Consider the following 21,048-nt stretch of genomic DNA (forward strand, 5'->3'; position numbering starts at 1 on the left):
TTCCATAAAAATGTCAATAGCAAAAACTGCAGTTCATTAGCTAATGACAGATCATTGCTTCTCAAATTGTTTCTTAACAAGTGGGATATGACTGCCTTTCTCCTTGCCAGGAAGACTATTTTTCAAAACTTTTCGGGGAGATTCTTGGAGACAATCGACCTTTCAGAATAGATCGAATTAAGAAGTGAATGGGGACGAGTGCTCGCAGTAGAGAAAGGGTGGAAAAAGTCATACTTTCTCTTCATAAAACAAAACTTTCTTCCATCTCTCCCCCTCTCTCTCTCTCTCTCTCTCTCTCTCTCTCTCTCTCTCTCTCTCTCTCTCTCTCTAAGGGAGGCGGGATCAAGATGACGGACGGCCGCTTCGGCCAGCCGGTTGTACCCGTCCTCTCCGAGCGCCAACGACGTCGCTCTCCTGCCGGAGAACTTCCTGGTGGCGGAGACGGGGCAGCCGATCAGCGGAGGGATTTCTTGTCAGCGTTGGCCAACGTGAGCAGAGTGCTGGTCAGGGCGTCCTATAGCACGGAGAGCAGCGCTGTGTACAGGTAGCGACGCGGAAACACACGCACACACATCGCGCGCACACTCACACACACACACACGCACGCGCACAGCGCACTCACAGACACATAGGCTGTCACTTTGATACCAATATGTATTTATGTTTGTTTGCAGGCAAGTGCACACATAGCCCTTTTATCCGTCTGTTAAAAGTGCCCTCTCCAGACCATGAATGTGTTTTTTACTATGGTGAAAGCAATGCAAATGCCCCTCTTTCCATGCCATACCTGAAGGCAGCATTCATGAGAATTGTCTTGTCCAAACTCTCCTGAACTTGAATGCAGCATCTTATCTTGAAAGAATTGCCCTCTCTGTGTAGAATCCATGCCGTTACGCACATCTCTTGTATTGACTTGATTATGCTTAGTTCAGTGTGGTATCAAGCACCGAAAAATAGCCAACCTCGTGTTGCGACGCGCTGTGACGCGTTTGTGAGCTTGGAGGTCTGCTATTTTCAATATTTTCCTCTAAAAGGCCCTTTTAGAAATGTCAGCCCCTGCCTCTCTAACATTCTCTGCACGTCCCTGTTTGTCTGTGTTTAGGCTTCATACATTTTCTATGGAGTTGTCCAGGCCGTCTGTCAGAGGAGAGATGAGCGCGTTGGCTGTTGAGATCTGTTCCTGTCCTCCTGGATATGATGGGACCTCCCTGTGAAGTACGCCAACACGCACACACACACACACGTGCATGCTCGCACACACACACACACACACACACGCACACGCACACCACACACACACACACACACACACACACACACACACACACACACACACACCACACACACACACAAAAATCCCAGTGCTCATTTTACTCTGAAGCAGAGGCGGTCAAAAGGGGGGGGGGCAAGCAGGGCAAATGAGAAAAAAAAGAAACGAAAAAATAACAAAACAAAAAGTGCCGCTGGCCTATCAAAGTAAAAAACTCTTTACAATACAATCATTTGATTAACTCATTGCTCATCTAATTCTGTGCTGAGTAGGTTATTTAATTCATTGCAAAACAAAATGTTCCATCCGAAGTTCAGCCTGCCTCGCTGTGTGTGTGTGTGTGTGTGTGTGTGTGTGTGTGTGTGTGTGTGTGTGTGTGTGTGTGTGTGTTGTGTGTGTGTGTGTGTGTGTGTGTGTGGTGTTGGTGTGGTGTTTGTTAGTTTAGAGCAGAAAACTCAGTCAAGACAATCAATGGATAAACAGGATAGGCAAGGACGCGATTAGGCCAAAATAACCACTAAAAAAAAAGTAAAAAAAAAACTGGTTCTCCCAGAGTGCCATATAGCCTAGGAACGCTACTGCTTTGAAGAGTGTACCAATGGAACCAAATGGACCCTTCTCCATGCCATGTGGGTATAGCAGAAGAATGTACAGTATAGCGTGAGGAGGTGCTGTTTAGAAGAGCTTAGGCTAACTTCACACTGGAATAGTTTTAAGATGCACATAACTGAATGTGTGAACTGTGTCCCCTGTACTTGTTGCTGGGTATTTGCTGCAGTAGATGTGGATTTCCTGTCCTGTACATAGAATTCGTCCTCAGCATTTGCCCATCATAACTAGCAGTTGCTGCCATATATGGCACACAGGAAGCACTCAGGTTAAGAGTGTTGCTCTGTGACACTTATGACAATAATGTCTGTGTATCACTTACGAGTGTGTGTGTGTGTGTGTGTGTGTGTGTGTGCGTGTGCGTGTGCGTGTGCGTGTGCGTGTGTGTGTGTGTGTGTGTGTGTGTGTGTGTGTGTGTGTGTGTGTGTGTGTTTCAGGCTTGCATCCCTGGTTACCGGAGGGTCAACGGTACTCTGTATAACGGCCTGTGTGAAGCTTGCCGCTGCCATGGACATGCTACAGAATGTCACCAGGTCACTGGACACTGCATGGTAAGAAGCTGTTGACCCCTCACTTTATTGTTTGTAAAAAAAAATCACTTGCATTTGCAGCTTGGATTTTTTAAATGTCATCTCCACATTATTACACACTATTAAACACTGCAAAACACTCTTACCAAAATATGGTCGCTACAATTCATGTTTATTTTTTTAATCAACAACGCAAACCTTTAGGTTTTTTTATTTATTGAATACCAGTAAGACTCCCTAATCGGGAGATAAGTGACCGTCAGGCCATTAGAGGTGTAAAAAGTATAAAGATTCGGCAACTCCATGTTGTATAACGAGAAAAAATGTGCAAGTATTTTACAAACAAGCTGTCTTAGCTTTTATCCATGGACAAACTTTCTCCAGCTCTGGAATGTTTACCGCGGAACCGGAGCAGAATGGACGCTGAACTGTTGGCTATTTCTGTGTAGTGTATGTGTGTGTGTGTGTGTGCGTGCGTGCGTGTGTGTCGTGACAGTGCGTGCACACACACAACGTCCACATTCACGAAAAAATAGCAGATCTACAAGCTCGTATATCGGGCTTAAAACCATTGAAAATATAAACCCTAAACTATACCCAAGAGTCCGACTTGAGAGAGAGAACCAGGAAAGACAGCTGTCTACACAGTGCGACTGTCTGCAACTCATGTGCGTTTCCAAATAAGGTGACTCTCTCTGGTCAGTACAATGAAACCACGCCCCCCCTTGATACAACTCTATATAAAACAAACGTTAATATTAGATAAGCCACGTCACGTCGCAGAAATAAAATAGCATGAGCTAATATTTAATGAGTGTCGCCAAATATTTCTTTTCTACCCTGAAACTGGAAGAACACAGAAATAGCTACAGAGACAGCAGAAAGCTCTGAATCCACAAGCCTATGGGCAAATTGAACCATATCATTGCCCCCTATCACAAGTGACTCATTTATATAATATATATTTATAGATAAAGTGATTTTGTGTTTCATGACTCTTTAAAACACAATTAGTGCCTCTTAATCTGAAGGTTGCTTGGTGCCTCGGTGCCACGTGGTTTCCTCCATAGGCCGCCGCTATTATTTTGAAGGGCTGGAAGGGGGTTGTTTTTGTTTTTTTGGATTATCACTTGACGGCAACGATTACGTCATCTAGTCACATGACAGTGTGGGACAAGAAGAGGCAAGATGGCTGCGCCCTGCCTTGTGCCTTGTTTACATTTAGATCTGCTGCAAAATGTCTCAAAATGGCTATTTTGTTTAAATGAAGTTTCTTTATGGGCCTCTCCATTGACTTAACATTGAGGAGCTTCACTTCGCGTGCACGCCCAACGTGCGTTGTAAACAAATCGCCGACATTACCGATGCGAGCGGGACCGGAGCGACATTAAGTAAGTAATAATATCTTTACTGTATATACAGTAAGATTCACAGTCCTCACCGTCAACGGCGCCATGGTATTAACCCTTTCAATGACGGTGAGGACTGTCAACGGCGGCAGAACAGTTAAAAGAAGCGATTTAAGATCTTTCTGGAATTGGTGAGAACCGAGAAGACGACTCCACTAGAAGTAATGTCAGATAACTCCATATTTTAGACTGTGAGGCTGTAAACACCTTACAGTGCGTACACACAAACACGCACGCACGCCCGCCCAGATACACACGCAAGCACACGTCCACAGTCATCCATACACATGTTGGTATGTTGATAGATGCGGACAGATACACAGAACACACTGTGGAAGACAAGACAAGCACATGCACACAGACAACACCTACACACACACACACGTGGACACACACATGAGAGAAACAAGCGTTGTACATGGACACAAACACGCACGCACATGCATACACACACAGGGCTGGTGTTGACAGATGCACACATAGATTCATACCCACTGACAGGCAGGTAGACAGAGCTACAGACACTCCCTCCCAGAGGAGGGTTTTCTCTGGCTAGTGGAGTGAATGAATGATGCCACAGGCCTTGGTTAAAGCTGTGTGTGTGCGTGTGTGTGTGTGTGTGTGTGTGTGTGTGTGTGTGTGTGTGTGTGTGTGTGTGTGTGTGTGTGTGTGTGTGTGTGTGTGTGTGTGTGTGTGTGTGTGTGTGTGAGAGGAGAGAGAGAGAGAGAGAGAGAGAGATGAGGGTTGTCAGGATGTATCTCAGCTCTGAAGAGATATTTGATCTGGAAAGACGTGGAAAGCAACACACACACACACGCACGCACGTACGCACACACGCTCACACACGCACGTACGCACGCACGCACGCACACACACACACGCCGGACAGACAGGGATTTAAAGTGACATGCTGACATACTAGAAAAATGTCACTTCAGGCGTTTTTGGCCACTTCCTACAGTACCTAACCCCCCCCCCCCCCCCACACACACACACACACAGCCTGGCCTCCTCCTCCCAACTGTCCCCTCCACTCTTTGAGTGTAATCTCTATTGATTTTGTATAGATGTAAGAAAGCAGCAATGTACAGTAAATGTATTTCTGAAAAGCAGAAGTCAATAGAGAATGTACAGTAGGATGATGTTTAATTATGAAAACATTTGTTTGAATGAATGACCTATAGCCAGAGCAGGTCCTTATCAGGGAGGTGAAGAGAATGTTAGAGAGGCAGGGGCTGGCATTTCTAAAGGGGCCTTTTGGTGGAAATATCTAAAATAGCAGACCTCCAAGCTCACAACGCGTCGCACTGCAACGCGTTGTGAGCTTGGAGGTTGGCTATTTTTGGTGTGTGATACCACACTGAACTAAGCATAATCAAGTCAATAATTTCAGGGCAATTCTTTCAACATAAGATGCTGCATTCAAGTTCCGGAGAGTTTGGACAAGGCAATTCTCTTGAATGCTGCCTTCAGCTATGGCATGGAAAGAGGGGCATTTGCATTTCTTTCACCATAGTAAAAACTGCATTAATGGTCTGGAGAGGACACTTTTTACAGACGGATGAAAGGGCATTGATTTTTTTCCGTTTGATTTTGTTCTGTTTAGCAATCTACCATGTACTGTTATGACTGTGGATAATCGCCCTCCCTCTGTATCGTTGCTTATTGCTGTTCCACACCGGAATCACAGTCAGAAAGTAAACAACAGTATCAGGCATGTGCACACATAGACATCAAAGGGGGCTTGAGCCCCATGCCCTTTTATGTCTGTAAAAAAGTGCCCTCTACAGACCATGAATGCAGTTTTCACTATGGTGAAAGAAATGCAAATGCCCCTCTTTCCATGTCATACCTGAAGGCAGCATTCAAGAGAATTGACTTGTCCAAACTCTCCTGAACTTGAATGCTGCATCTTATGTTGAAGGAATTGCCCTCTTTGTGTAGAAATCAAGCATCGAAAATAGCCGGGTCTCCCGTGTGAAAGTCCAATATCTTAACCAGGGACATCCCTATGGAACGAGAGCAGATACTAGACTTTTGAGGCTTCAGGCTGGGGCTGCGACTATCTCCGCCACATCTGCTATTTTTGATATTTTCGCCAAAAGTCCCTTTTAGAAATGTCAGCCCCTGACTCTCTAACATTCTCTGCACGTCCCTGAACAGTCTACTGTTGTGTCTCGTCTGTGTCATTACAAATTACATGGATGCCGTTGGTCCGTCCGCTTTGCCATTTGCCCCTACACACCTCAGGGTCATATGAGACGTATATGGCAAGTTTGAGACCGAACAGTTGGACGCTGTACGAGTTATGCCAGGGAGTAATGTTGTGTGACAGACAGACAGACAGACAGACAGACAGACAGACAGACAGACAGACAGACAGACAGACAGACAGACAGACAGACAGACAGACAGACAGACAGACAGACAGACAGAGATTCCTTAATTTATCGTAGAGATAAATGTATAAAGCTGCAACAAAGACAACCACATGGCAATTAATGAATGGAGCACACACTTTGTCCACCGTCGGCTGCCAGAAATGAGACAAATTCGAGGCAAATTCTGTCAAAGCACGTTGGAGATTGATGAAAATAAAGACCAGTGATGTATTAGCCTGACATCAGACTGAAGACTGAAGCACTCCATTCAGTGGAATGGGCGGAGCCTATATTGTCTGGATCCAGGCAAGCGATACAATTCCATTGATATAGAAAGAAGAGTTGCATAAATGAGATTTATTAATTTTTCATTTTAATTCAATTAGCGCCATAGTGGCCAAAATATGGGTCCCTTAGCCAATGTACAATCTACAAGCTCTTAATGCATCACAAAGCACCACACTGTGAGCTTGTAGATCTATTATTTTTGACATGTTTTTGTCAATTATGACGTGCCTGACGCATTGACTCAAGTCAATTTTGAATACGGGACTTGTAACAGAGGATTTTTACATGGTATTGATACTGTACTTGTACTTGAGTAACTGTGAATCAGCATCTTGGTTTGATGTCAATCCTAACTCCTTGTCCCGTCCCACAATGCAATGTGGACACATCCCCTTCGTCCCAAGCCTGGCGCTATAAAGGCTATTTTACACTTGGTGGAACAACCCTGTCATCTGGGTCGTCACAAGGAGGGGGGAAAGTGGGACTGAGTTACCAGGGCCCAAGGTGGAGGGGCCTTAATTATTTTATACTTTAGCTATTGAAAAATAGCAGATATACAAGCTCACAGCAAGCTTGTAGATATGCTATTTTTGAAAAGTTGTGAAAATGTGTGCAAATCTTTGAATATATGTATTTTTTTGTAACTAACTTTTTGCTTCTGGGGGGGTCCCTGGAACTAAATATTTTGAGATGGGGGTACCGTGGCCAAATACATTTCATTTTGGGGGTCCTTCACATGATATGAAACTTTTTGAGCACCACTGACATAGAAACATAGGTTTTTCAAAAGACCTTAGAAGGATTTGAAATATTCAAATAGGCTTGCACAAACTTTCACGATTTAAAAAAAATAGCAGATCTACAAGCTCGCAGCGCGGCACTCGGTGCCGCGCTGTGAGCTTGTATATCTGCTATTTTTCAATAGTTAAAGCACCCAGGCCAGGGCCCAGAATTTGGTACAACACCCCTGCCTGTCATACAGCGAAAAATGTCCTTATTGTATAACGGATGTCATGTTCCCATCAACCCGGGTTCTGGAACGGTGACTCACAACTTCTGACAGTCCCATAATACTGAGGGAACATGCAGTACAATGAGATGGAACGCTAGCTCTGTGGAAGAGACTGAACACTTGGGATATAACTTGTAAAAGGTGTATATGGGCCAAGCGAGAGATAGAAGATATATTTAGATGTTTTTCTTAAGTACAGTAGACATCTCCTTGGTTAAACTATTCCTATCTGGTGGACTGTACATCAGAATAAATGGTCAGATAAAGCTGGAACTAGTTGTGGCGGGGCAGATTATACGACAGGAGTGTAGTTGCCCCGATTTAAACTGAAGCAAACACGGAACTGAAAGTTCCTATGATTGGCTGCTAGAGTGCTAGTTGTGCTGTTCTGGCACCAGAAGCAACATGTTCTCCATAGGATTCCATTCATTTCCCCCAAACTTTTACATTTGATTTTCTTACCTTAACTCTTTGAGCGCCAGCGCCCTCTAGGGGCCAAGGAATGCCAGCGCATCTCTCATAGGCGAGCGCTTTAGCTTCCAGGACTTCAGCTTCCAGGACCTGACGTGCTCACGTTCCTGCACGGCATGGAAATGTCCCGGATGAAGATGCTAACAGAATGGCTATTCCCATTTTGTCATCTAAAAGATCATTTTTGGGCGATTTCGCCGTAAATAAACCTCGCGCCGCTTTCCTAAAACACAAAAAAGAGATATAAGCCTTTAAAGATGCTGCCTTTCATTGGATTAGGCGGAGATTGGCGATTGCGTTCGCAAATTACGGCCGGCCGGGACGTTGTTAGCTTTCGGCTAGTAGCTACAAAAATCAAGCCAGGCTTCAGAAGGCCTCTTATCATTTTATTCATTTAATTAAATAAAGCCGAACTACTTCGGGATCGGCACACTCGTGTACTCATCGGAAGCGGCGCCGAACATCGGGTGAACATTGGGGAGCTCAAAAATGTATTTTAAACCATTTTTAATGGAATATATCGTCGGACAGAGTAGAACGGCTAGCTGGCTAGCGGCTAGCGAGCCAGGACCACCCACGACTCTACAAGCAGCTCGGGGTAAGTGAATTAATAAAAAAAAGATTGTATTGGATTGAAATAAAGCCGAACTAGTTCGGGATCGGCACCAGATGAGTTAATAAACATTGTCATAAATACTTAATGGTTCCTGTCGCTAGTTTGAGGCCACCCTGATTTGCGTTTTGCAGCATAGAAACCAGTGGCTTTCCACTGTCCATATTTATTTACGGTCTATGACTCAAATCATAGTCAACTTATCCATCCAACATTGAGGATTGTACTTTCACATGCTTTCACCTCCACATGCTTACACACCACAGTAGGGATGGAAATCGGAATCGGCCAATATCAAAAATCGGCAGGTATGATATCAAACCGGCCAAATCGGTGACCGGCAGGTCACTGACATAAATACCGGTTTTATGCCAATTTTGTCTATGGCACTGCACAGCATAATGCTCATGGTCCTGTGACTAAAGTAAACATTAGCAAGTAGCAGCCAGTCTACTTAGTGGCAGCCTACAGAATACAGATGGTGCTGATTACCTTTGCAATATAAGGATATATTCCATAATCCTGTGTCAATGTCGTCTCCAAAAAGAAGGGGGAAAAAAAGCATGCGTCACCTGCTTTCCTCCTGCCTAGTCCAGACGGTCATATTAGATTGGATATTGTCTGTGATTTTGGATATTGTACTATTGTGATTGATTTGGCATTAGTGTTCTTCTAGCTTATTGGTACTCAAATTGAAGTATATCTTGTAGGCCTACTTAGTTCTTAGCTAAAGATATCGGTTTTGGCAGGTCAGACCTTCATAAAACCGGTGGAATGGTATCGGCCAGGAATTTTGCAATCGGTCCATCTCTACACCACAGTAATGCAGAGCTGATGTAAAGATGATGCTCACTGCCATTCCTCCATTCCATAGTCATAACCAGTAATACATACTGTAATAGCAGCACCAGACGCCCAGGGATGACACGGCACCTGTCATCGTCTCCGGTCTGGCACATGGCACGAAGCGAAAATCGATGTGTTCCTTTAACCCATTTTGGCCTAGAATTATTGAATGCTTTAACTATTGAAAAATAGCAGATATACAAGCTCACAGCGCGGCACCGAGTGCCGCACTGCGAGCTTGTAGATCTGCTATTTTTGAAAAGTCATGGAAATGGGTGCAAATCTTTAGGTATAGGTATTTTTAAAGTGAACATTCAAAACTCAAATTTTGCTTCTGAGCGGTCCCTGGAACTAAATATTTTGAGATGGGGGGGATCCGTGGCCAAATACATATCATTTTGGGGGTCCTTCACATGAAAAAGTTTGAGCACCACTGACATAGAAACATAGGTTTTTCAAAAAAACCTTAGAAGGATTTAGAAGACACTTGTAGAATCGGGTTAAAAATATTCAAAGACTTGCACACATTTTCAGGATTTTTATCAAAAATAGCAGATATACAAGCTCGCAGCGCGGCACTCGGTGCCGCGCTGCGAGCTTGTATATCTGCTATTTTTTAATAGTTAAAGCATAACATAATGCGTAATAATTCTGTCTGAATGGTTTTAACAGTCTTGATCTCTTGCTCTCCCGTTCTCTCACCAGGGCTGTTCTCACCGCACGGCCGGCCCCCACTGTGACACCTGCCTACCTGGTTACTACGGCGACGCCACCCGCGGGTCAGACGCCGACTGCCAGCCCTGCGCCTGCCCGCTGAGCCTGCCTGGCAACAGGTAAGGTCTCCACGACGACGGGGGCCGCCGGTGCCACCGCCGCCGCCACGGCCGCCGCCACGGCCGTCTGTGAGACGGCTTCATCAACGGCCTCAATCTATCACTCCCTGACCCTTCTGTTCTTCCTTCTCTCTCTCTCCCAGGGACGTGCTGGCCATTGGGAAAAGCGGGACAACTCCCCGAACGGCCGGTTCATTCTCGGACCGGTCCAGGCCGGGCCATTAGGAAAAAATTAAAACTGTTTGCACAAAAGTAAAAATTTAACTGTTTGCACAAAAGTAGTAGCCTAGTTCCAGACCCTGAATCGCTAGCCACACCCCTTTAATTTTTTTTGTTTCGGCGATTCAGGTCTAGAATCGCTCTCATTGAGGAGGCCTGCCTCGGTTGAAAATCCGATCGGCGAATCAGCGTCGTGAATCAGCGTCTTGTGATCAGCGTGGGTGGGGGTTTCCCAGAACTCATGTGTGTTTCCAAGTACACCAGCGCCGCCGCCGTACCGTACCGCGCATCGCGTTGCGATAAAATGCGGTAAATTGCGGTAAAATGCGATCGTATCGATCTCGCTATGAAACACCAGTAGCAGGCATGTTATGTTGTGTTTGATTACTAGTTCGTAGTGCTCCTATTCTGACTGTTTCTTTGGTTAGCAAGTAGCACTAGCAAGCAACAGGCTAGCCACTAGCCAGTCACACATAACAACCATGATAACAACACTATGTCATGTGTTGGTCGGTGAACCAATCGCTGAAGACTGCCTCTTTTTGGCAACGCCCATCCCTGCAATCGCCCTGGGGGGAAGCGAGTTCAGACTGAATAATGAAGTGAAACGAAATGTCAATTCAGGCTGAGTGTCAGGCTACAAAGGTAGTGAAAACAGCCGATCTACAAGCACACAACGCCTCACACCGCAAGGCGTTGTGTGCTTGTAGATCGGCTGTTTTCAATAGTTTAAATCATTTTTTAAATGATAAATACAAAACAAACGGTTTTGGACATACAAGGTTTCCACCCAACAGCAACAAAATATAGGCCTAATTCATGTAATTGGCCCACTGGCTTGTCACTTGTCATGATCTGAAATGGTAAATCTTTGAGTAGCAGCAGCGCTATAGAGAGAGATCTCTCTCTATAACGCGCAATGAGGGCCTCTACAACTCTTTTTCCCGGGCTGAATCAGGGGCCCAGCACGTCCCTGCTCTCTCCCTCTCTCTCTCTCTCTCTCTGTCACTCCATGCCCTCTCCCTTTCTAACACCAATCTCCTTCTCTCTATGAGCTAGCTCTGAGTACCTGAGACGAAAAACAGTCTATCCATATTTAAAAATGTTGAATATAGATAGGTTTTGGATTTACCAGACTGTAAACCACAAACTAGTAGTTTTTATTCTGTTAAATTCTTAATGAACTCCACCTTCATTTTGTTGAATTAGATTTGTTTTACTTAACTCATATATATTAGGAATTATAAGACATAATACTTGTGGAAAGTGGAAAAACAGTATATCTCCAACTTTGTGGTACAACAGTATAAGTCTGTAAAAGGAATATTCAGCAGACAAAGGGAGCAGATAACATTAAAACAGACACTGACTAGTTTGTGGTTTACAGTCTGGTAAATCAAAAAATATCTATATTAAAAAAAAAATCAAATATGGACTTGGACTGTTATTCGTCTCAGGTACTTTGTCCTTCCCTTCCTGTCCCACCACATGGGGGTGGTAAAAATAAGTTACCACTTTTCTATAGTAGCTGATATAGTGGATCAACTATTTTCACTATTTGTTTGGGGGCAAAAAGAGAAAATGTTTTATAATGACATTCCCGAAATAGGAATGCCATGTTGAAAGAGGTTAATAAATTAATGGTTACATTAAACTATAAAAGTCTTATCTGAATTATAACACGTGTCGCAATGTAGAAGGATGGGCATCAGAGCAATCTGCTAACACTAGGGGGTGGCAACTACCATCCCCTGATGCCCCAAATGACACCCCTGTGTCCCAGTGTCCACATTACTCCTGTCCCCTCCCCTCCTCTCTTCTTCTCTCCTCTCCTTACCTCTCCTTCTCTTCTCTTAACCAGTGGCATATCATATCTAGTACCATTTCTGTGGGTCTTGATGCTCTACATTTAAGACAATGTGGAGGATGAGGATGTGCAACTCAATACTGAAGACACAGTGGCGTAGAGCAGGGGTTTTCAACCTGTGGGTAGGGACCCCCAGGGGGGTCGCCAAATTCTTTTGGGGGGTCCCCAGATGATTAACTTAATGTGCAACATTGTTTCTCACTCAACAGTAAACAAACCAACATAAAAGTTTAAGTGTATATTGGGTATCTGCACACAGTGACAATTTAAGGACTTTTTAATACCTGCTCTGAAAAAATTAAACATTGGCCAAATTGTCTAATATTAAAGGCGTTGTGAGGCGTTGTGAGCATGTAGAACGGCTATTTTCACAATAAAACCGTGATATACAAAGTGTAATCCCTCAACTCTTAGTGAGAACCACTGGCGTAGAGCAATGAACCAATGCTATTAGTCACGCTGGAAGGTCATAATTGTTGGATAAATTGCCCATCTTTATCGACACGCAAGAATCAAGTATTGCCTATAGCGATACGCACCTTCCTTCCCCAAATGGCCAGAGAGAGACACACAATACAGTACACACACACACACACACACACACACACACACACACACACACACACACACACACACACACACACACACACACACACACACACACACACACACACACACACACACACACACACACACACACACACACACACACACACACACACAGGCAGCAGCAGCAGCAGCAGCTGAGAATTTCAACATGCTCATGACACGTCATTTCCGAAAAATGCCAGAGCCACTAATAGAGAGCTAAAGAAAGACACACACACTCTCTCTCTCTCTCTCTCTCTCTCTCTCTCTCTCTCTCTCTCTCTCTCTCTCTCTCTGTGTGTCACTGTCTCTCTCTCTTTCTATAGCTCCTCTCTACCTCCCACTAACCCAAGTAATAATAGTATTGATCTCTCTTCCTTTTCCAAGTCCCCTTAAAATAGTTAGCCTCAGCCAGCCAGCCAGTCAGCCATCCAGTCAGTCAGCCAGCCAGTCAGTCAGTCAGTCAGTCAGTCAGTCAGTCAGTCAGTCAGCCAGCCAGCCAGCCAGCCAGCCAGCCAGCCAGCCAGCCAGCCAGTCAGTCAGTCAGTCAGTCAGTCAGTCAGTCAGTCAGTCAGTCAGTCAGTCAGCCAGCCAGCCAGCCAGCCAGCCAGCCAGCCAGCCAGTCAGTCAGTCAGTCAGTCAGTCAGTCAGTCAGTCAGCCAGTCAGTCGACCAGCAGGCCAGCAAGTCAGTCAGTCAGTCAGTCAGTCAGCCAGCCAGCCAGCCAGCCAGCCAGCCAGTCAGTCAGTCAGCCAGCAGGCCTTTCAGTCAGTTCATCAGTGGGTGCAGCTGTAACAGTTAAATATACACCTCTTCCACCCACCATCATCATCTCATTCCTGTGTCTAAGCCCCCTCTTGTAAATATTTCATCTGCACAGATTGATGTCTGATCTGTCTGGAGGTGCAACACTGACACCAGTCCTCCTGTGTCTGGCTGTCGTGCTGCTGTAGTCATCCTGTTCAAACTGACACAAAAACTCTTTTCATTACAGCATTACAGCAAGAAGTATAAGACAGTCACCACTTTGAACCTGGCATCACTATTTTAGGCTAACAAATGGGCTGGAAATTCTAGGCAGAAAAGCGGTAATACACATGTGAGCTTTTCTTCACTAATGGTTTTATGTTAAAGGACAACTTTGTTTTTTTTACAACAAGGGTTCATATTTTAGATAGTCATTAGAGAAAAGAAAAGATGAGTGTTAAAATGCTTTTATTCACTTCTTTCTATCGTTTTAGTGATTTTAACGATTTTGATTTGCATGCATGCAAGTGGCTAAATATGTATTTTTAGACACAATAAGCCCATTCCCAAGATGAACTACACGTTTTCATGGGCAGATGTGACTTACAGGTGCTGGTGTAAATAGTAACAAAGAAATTGCCAGCTTATTGTGTCTAAAAATACATATTTAGCCACTTGTAGGCATGCCCTCACCCACTGAAATCAAAATACTAAAATCACTAAAACAACAGAAAGAGGTAAATGAAAACATTTTAGCGCTCATCTTTTCTTTCCCTTAACTCATTTAGTGCCACCCCTTTCACCACTAGAGGGCGCCCAGTGGCCAGAGAAAATCCCATAGAGATATGCTGGTATATGCAGAAGCCCTGCAGCCATGACTTGCCTGAACACTTTCCTTTGTGCATGACTGCATGTACAGGAAGAGGATGAAGTTAGCTTGAAGTTAGCTATTGGCTACCAAGCATTTTAGAAGCCTTATTTTCGTCAACTTAGCCATGATTAAACCTTGCACACCTCATGCATGGGAAAAAAACAGAGAAGAATGAGCTCTGAAAAATCCAATGCAATCCTGGATTGCATTGGAGTGGATTTGTGCAGTTTGTTCACAGCTTTCAAACAAAAAAATCCGATTGGAAAGCCGTTCAGGCATTCTTGAGATAATCGCCCTTATGTTTTACATGTAATGTAAACAAAAATGGCTGCCCTGTATGTTAGATGGGGTTGTATGGGGGTGGAACATGCAAAATCGCGATTGAAATCATGTTCACCAGATTTGATGGGGTCCAAAAAAAAAAAAAAAAATTCAAAAATTTTTTTTTCAAAAAAAAAAAAATTTTTTTTTTTTTTTATATCCCGAACTTGTTCGGGATAGGCACCCTGTGATACGATCATATATCCCGAACTAATTCGGGATAGGCACTCAATGAGTTAATTACAATCTAAAATATGAACCCTTGTTGTAAAAAAACTAAGTTGTCCTTTATGTACGGATACTGTGGTACAGTAGCCTTTCAACCAGCCAATCAGTTAATCAGTCAGAGTGACTGTCATTCAACTGTCCAGTCAGTCAGCCAACCAGTTGGCCACTGATGAGTCAAACCGTTGACCAACGACTACAGCCGGCCAGTCAGTGACCTATGGCCATCTGTCAGTGGGTCATCCGTTCAGCCAGTGTGTCGGTTCAGACAGCAGTCAGCCCCCCTCCCCCCCACCCCCCGCAACCTGACCCAGCAGACCTATCTATAGTTTGTGTGTTGGTGGGAGAGGCAAAAACTCTCTCTCTCTCAGTCTCTCTCTCTCTCTCAGTCTCTCTGTATCTCTCACTTCATTCAGTGTGCAACAGTACGGAGGATAAAGTATTCTGGGGTCCAGGACTGTGTATGATTGTGAAGAAAGGTTGTGTACGTGGGCCCAGCAGGTGACAGTAGAATGATGGCCCTGACTCGTGTCTCTCCTCCTGTCTTCCTTCTCCTTGTCCTCCTCGTCCTCCCTCTGTCGTCCCTGGGACAACGCTATCGCCTCCAACAACAACAACAACAACAACCACAACAACCACAACAACTTCACCGCGGCAACAACCATGGTAGCTTCAGCCCTACCTGTCACCTAGGCGACGGAGGAGAGTTGCTGTGCGACCGCTGTCAGACTGGGTATTCGGGACCACGATGTGACAGGTAACACAAGGACGCACGCCCGGGCGCACACACGCACGCACGCACGCACGCACGCACGCACGCACGCACGCACGCACGCACGCACGCACGCACGCACGCACGCACGCACGCACGCACGCACACACACACACACACACACACACACACACACACACACACACACACACTAGTTATGAAACAGAAATGCACATGCTGTACAGTACATACTGGCGGCTCAGGGCCAGTGGTGGAAGAAGTATTATTTTTATAAAAGTAAAAAATTAAAGTATCAATACTGCAATGTAGAAATACTCTATAAAAGTAAAAGTCCGGAATTCAAAATGTATTTGAGTAAAAGTATGAAAGTGTTGGCATCAAAATGTGCTTAAAAGTACCCAAAAGTAAAAGTACAACATGTTTGAAAATAGCAGCTTGTGAGCAGCTTGTGAGCTTGTAGATCTGCTATTTTCAAATAGCCCAGGTATAAAATATGGCTAAAGTCATTAATGTATGTTTTATAATATTATAATCTACTGTATATCTGCAAAGTAACTAGTAACTAAAGTCTTAAAATAAATGTAAAGGTACAATATTTGGATCCGACATGTAGTGGAGTAGAAGTAAAAGTATTGGAAATTGGAAATACTTGTGTAAAGTACAAATACCTCAAAATGTTACTTAAGTACATTACTTAAATAATAGTAAATGCTCAGGTCAACAGAGTGGTTGCCTGGGAATTGCAAGTTTCCCCGTTCGATCGAAGTGTCCTTGAGCAAGACACTGAACCCCTAACTGCTCACAACGCACAGGGAGGTTTTTCCACCAAAAGAACCTTGGTTCAAGAACCAGTGCCGTTCAACTTTCTTGGAACATTGGTTCATTCTTGCGAACAGGCCATAAACCGGCTTGCGTCTCCACCAGATTGAACCGGAGCCATTGTCCCCCAGTTCTTCAGACGTCACAGTTCACTGGAAAAAAACAAGGATTTTGTGGTTCCCGTTCTGAACCAACTTTTACGGTTCGGAACCAACTCGGTTCTCGGTGGAAAAGCTCACCTCTGGTTCATCCCATAGGCGGGAGAAAGAACCAGAACCGATTCTTTGCCAGTGGAAAAGCGCCCAGGGTGGTGGCTCATCATGAATGTGAAAAACAAAGCTCACAACTCATTTTGAATGCTCCAAACATTTATTTGCGACAAACAGCAGAGATAATGTCGTTTGACCCTTTCTGTCTTTCTCAACCGGATCGCTCGCCCTAATTTCTTCCCACCGACCTCACGCCGAACGCGCGGTGAGGTGGTTCTTGTAATCTTGTAGTTGTTTTACTGAGGATAAGGATAGAAATAGGACTTTTACTTGTAACAGAGTATTTCTTTTTAGCTTAATGTTTATTTTGTCACATTCACACATATTCACAGGGTCAACATTGACATCATTTCCATTATCATGTTACTGTAGAGTCCTTTTCAATCCTCTGTGGTGTCATTCTTCCGGGTCGTGTATTCAGTCCATTTCTCACATTTTTCAAAAAAACAACTCTTCCTGTATCCTGAGTCTGTGTAAATCTCTCCATTACATACATTTCCTCCACAATGCACAGCCACTGATTGATTGATTGATTGATTGATTGATTGATTGATTGATTGAAGACTTTATTAGAAGTTTGCATAGGAAAAGGTACAGTTTCATGACGGTTCAGTTCACTGGTACTAGGTCTACTAAAAGGAGATCCTAGAAAAGACTAAGCTTATTTCTACAGGAAACCATTAAAGTATCTCATATAATATTGAATGACAGATGAATAGAACACAGTACTATGCAGTAGATATAGTCAGTAAAAGTGATCCACACTCCCTTAAGACCTTCGGTAAGGCATTCCACATTTTTGTTGTATAGCAGAAGAACGAGTTTGACCCTTTGTTTGAGTTACTCTGGGTTGAACGTGATCTGTGGCGCTGCCTCTGGTGTTGTAATTGTGGACATCCTTAACGTTTATAAAGTATTTTGCCAGGTACATGGGTATCATAGTGGTGTAGTGTATCTTGTACACCAGGCCCATTGCAAGTTGCTGCACTCTGTCATCTACTCTGAGCCACCCCACTCTTAACTGGTGAGTAGCGGTGAGGTGAGGCTGATAGGGAAGGTTAAGCAGGACCCTAATTAGTTTGTTTTGGGCTGTTTGGAGTTTAGTTTTTAAAGAAATGTGAGGCATACATGCATTGTAAAGACCGCTTTGAGTGGTAGGAAGACAGCGAAAGTGGCACGCAGTCCATTTAACCACTTAAACCAATTCAGGCCTAGAATTATTGAATGCTTTAACCAGTGAAAAATAGCAGATATACAAGCTCACAGCGCGGCACCGAGTGCCGCGCTGCGAGCTTGTAGATCTGCTATTTTTGAAAAAGTCGTGAAAATGTGTGCAAATCTTGTATTTTCAAAGCGAACGGTTGTAACTAAATTTTTGCTTCTGGGTGGTCCCTGGAACTAAATATTTTGAGATGGGGGTCCATGGCCAAATACATATCATTTTGGGGGTCCTTCACATGAAAAGGTTTGAGAACCACTGACATAGTAGTCTCCCAAGAACAGACTAACTGAGCTCCAGTTAAGTGAAAAGGACCTTTTCTTTGACGATGGCTGGCCAGATTGCTGACATAGAAGCATAGGCTTTTCAAAAAACCTTAGAAGGATTCAAAAGACACTTATAGAATCGGGTCAAAATTCGAATTTTTTATTTAAAAAAAAAAATAGCAGATCTACAAGCTCGCAGCACGGCACTCGGTGCCGCGCTGTGAGCTTGTATATCTGCTAGTTTTCAATAGTTAAAGCATAAAATAATAATACACTATACTGTGTACCCGTTTTAAATGGGTTAAACCACAAGTATACTAAGTTGACCGCATTTGGCCCCATCTTTCCCTAAGAAATTGTGAGGCATACAGGCATTGTAAAAAGACAAACGAAAGTGGCACGCTATATACTGTAAATGCAGTCCATTTATCCACTTAAACCATTAGTATACTAAGTTGACCGCGTTTGGCCCCATCTTTTCCCTCTGTGCAACATCTCTTCGTGGGAAATTATCCATTCTAAAAGCTCGCAGTGCGTTGCGTTGGGGACACGTTGTGAGGTTGTAAATCTGCTATTTTCGTCAAATGCTTGCCTATTATGACTTGCCCAGAATAGGCACGGAACGGAAGGGTTCAAGTGGTTAACATTACATGCAAATGTAGCACTGTACTCGTGCGAGCGTGTATATGTGTGGTACTCTGAGCCCTTATGTGGACTTAAATCAAATTATATTAGATTTTTTACAATGTCATTTCAATGGTGGGTAACCCAACAGACCATGACACCCATTAAAGGCCACTGTATCCTTTTTTTAAAATACACATGATGTGACCATTGATCATAGATATATAAAGCCAGGTTAACTACTGGATATTAATCAGGATTTTCTCTTCTCTCTCTCTCTCTCCTTGTAGTTGATATTCACCTTCCAAGCCCACCACATCTACTGTAGATCATTTTAATGGTCGGGGGGCAATTACATGGTTATAGGTTGCAACTGGTTCAGGTTAGATAGGCTACTGTAAGTATGGTTAAAGTGGCAGTGCTATAGTGTTGTACTTTTTCTGGTTTTCATGTGTCTAGGAGGTTGACAGTACTTCATTAGACCCCCTGGTGTGGTTGTTATGAGCAATTATGTATTCCCTTTGTTTTTTTTTCCTGGAGGCTGACACCTTGTGGGTCAAAACTGCCGATCCAAAAACACAGATAAGGGTTAGGGTTAGGGTTAGGGTTAGGGTTAGTAGGAGACTCAATAGGAGAATCTTCATCAAAATACTGACTTATTGACAAATAAATCTCCAGGAATTCAAGGCTTCATTGGGTGTGTAATTGATAAAAAAAATAAGTATTTCTTGCGGTGAACTACTCTTTTAAATCTTGTCAAGGTTAGACATTGCTAGTATCGTTAGGTTTAGGGCAGGCATGGTGTTTGGAGTAGCTTAATTACTCATTCTACTTCAGGTTTGTATATTTAAGTTTAGGCTTTGGTTCGGTGTGGTATATAATTAGTTAATTCACTGTTAGGCTCTGTTAGTTATGTTTGGGAGAGTGTTCAGAGCACCCAGTGGCTTAGTAGTATTTCCTTTATACCTGTGGCCAGGCACGTGCACATCCATCTGTAAAAGTGCCCTCTCCAGACCATGAATGCAGTTTTTATTATGTTGAAAGAAATGCAAATGCCCTCTTTCCATGCCATACCTGAAGGCAGCATTCAAGAGAATTGCCTTGTCCAAACTCTCCTGAACATGAATGCAGCATCTTATGTTGAAAGAATTGCCCTCTCTGTGTAGAAATCCATGCCGTTACGCCACATCTCCAGTATTGACTTGATTATGCTTCAGTTCAGTGTGATATCAAGCACCGAAAATAGCCGACCACCAAGCTCACAACGCATCGCGCTGCGACATATTGTGAGCTTAGCGGTCTACTATTTTCGATATTTTCACCAGAAAACCCTTTTAGAAATTTCAGCCTCTGCCTCTCTAACATTGATTCTCTGCACGTCCCTGCCAGTGGCATCCAACCACTGTATATCCACTGCCTCCACTGTTTTGTTTTTTACATGTTTTTGTGTCTGTCTGTCTGCCGAGAGAGGGCGAGATCATTTAGCGACCTACAACCGGGTCGCGACGTGGTCGGTAGTTTTCAGTGACCGGGTCGCTAAATCGACCGACTGGGACGGTAAAACCACCGACCGGGACGCTAGAACCACCGACCGGGACGCTAAAACCACCGACCGGGACGCTAAAACACCGACCGGGTCGCTAAATCGACCGACCGGGACGCTAAAACCACCGACCGGGACGCTAAAACCACTGACCGGGTCGCTAATTCCACCGACCGGGACGCTAATTCCACCGACCGGGACGCTAATCCAGCGACCGGGTAGGTAAATCCACCGACCGGTGGTCGCTTCCACCGACCACCGGGCTACTAACCCTAACCCTAACCCTAACCCTAACCCTAACCTCAGTAACCTTACCTCAGTTAGGCTAACCTGCCACGCAACCTCCCGACCGGGTCGCTAAATCACCGACCGCGCCGCTAAAGCGAGCGACCGGGTCGCTAAATCGACCGACTGGGGCGCAAAATCTTGCGACCGGTTCACTAGATGTACCAACCGGGTCGCTAAATCTACCGACC

General features: G+C 44.2%; 1 protein-coding gene across 1 annotated transcript in view; it reads left to right on the forward strand.

The window, feature by feature from the left end:
• lama2 (laminin, alpha 2) overlaps positions 1–21,048 on the forward strand; it is a gene marked incomplete at its 3' end in the record, with an annotated part of 414,125 nt that overhangs the window by 174,010 nt on the left and 219,067 nt on the right. The window contains 8 exon segments of the mRNA XM_080745043.1: positions 333–377; positions 379–454; positions 457–544; positions 1,103–1,208; positions 1,210–1,215; positions 2,317–2,430; positions 10,135–10,262; positions 15,770–15,856. Of these exon segments, the coding sequence (XP_080601169.1) occupies positions 333–377; positions 379–454; positions 457–544; positions 1,103–1,208; positions 1,210–1,215; positions 2,317–2,430; positions 10,135–10,262; positions 15,770–15,856 (650 nt within the window).

Source organism: Nannobrachium achirus (genome assembly GCF_963921795.1).
Source record: "Nannobrachium achirus genome assembly, chromosome: 16".
Taxonomy (NCBI): Eukaryota; Metazoa; Chordata; class Actinopteri; order Myctophiformes; family Myctophidae; genus Nannobrachium; species Nannobrachium achirus.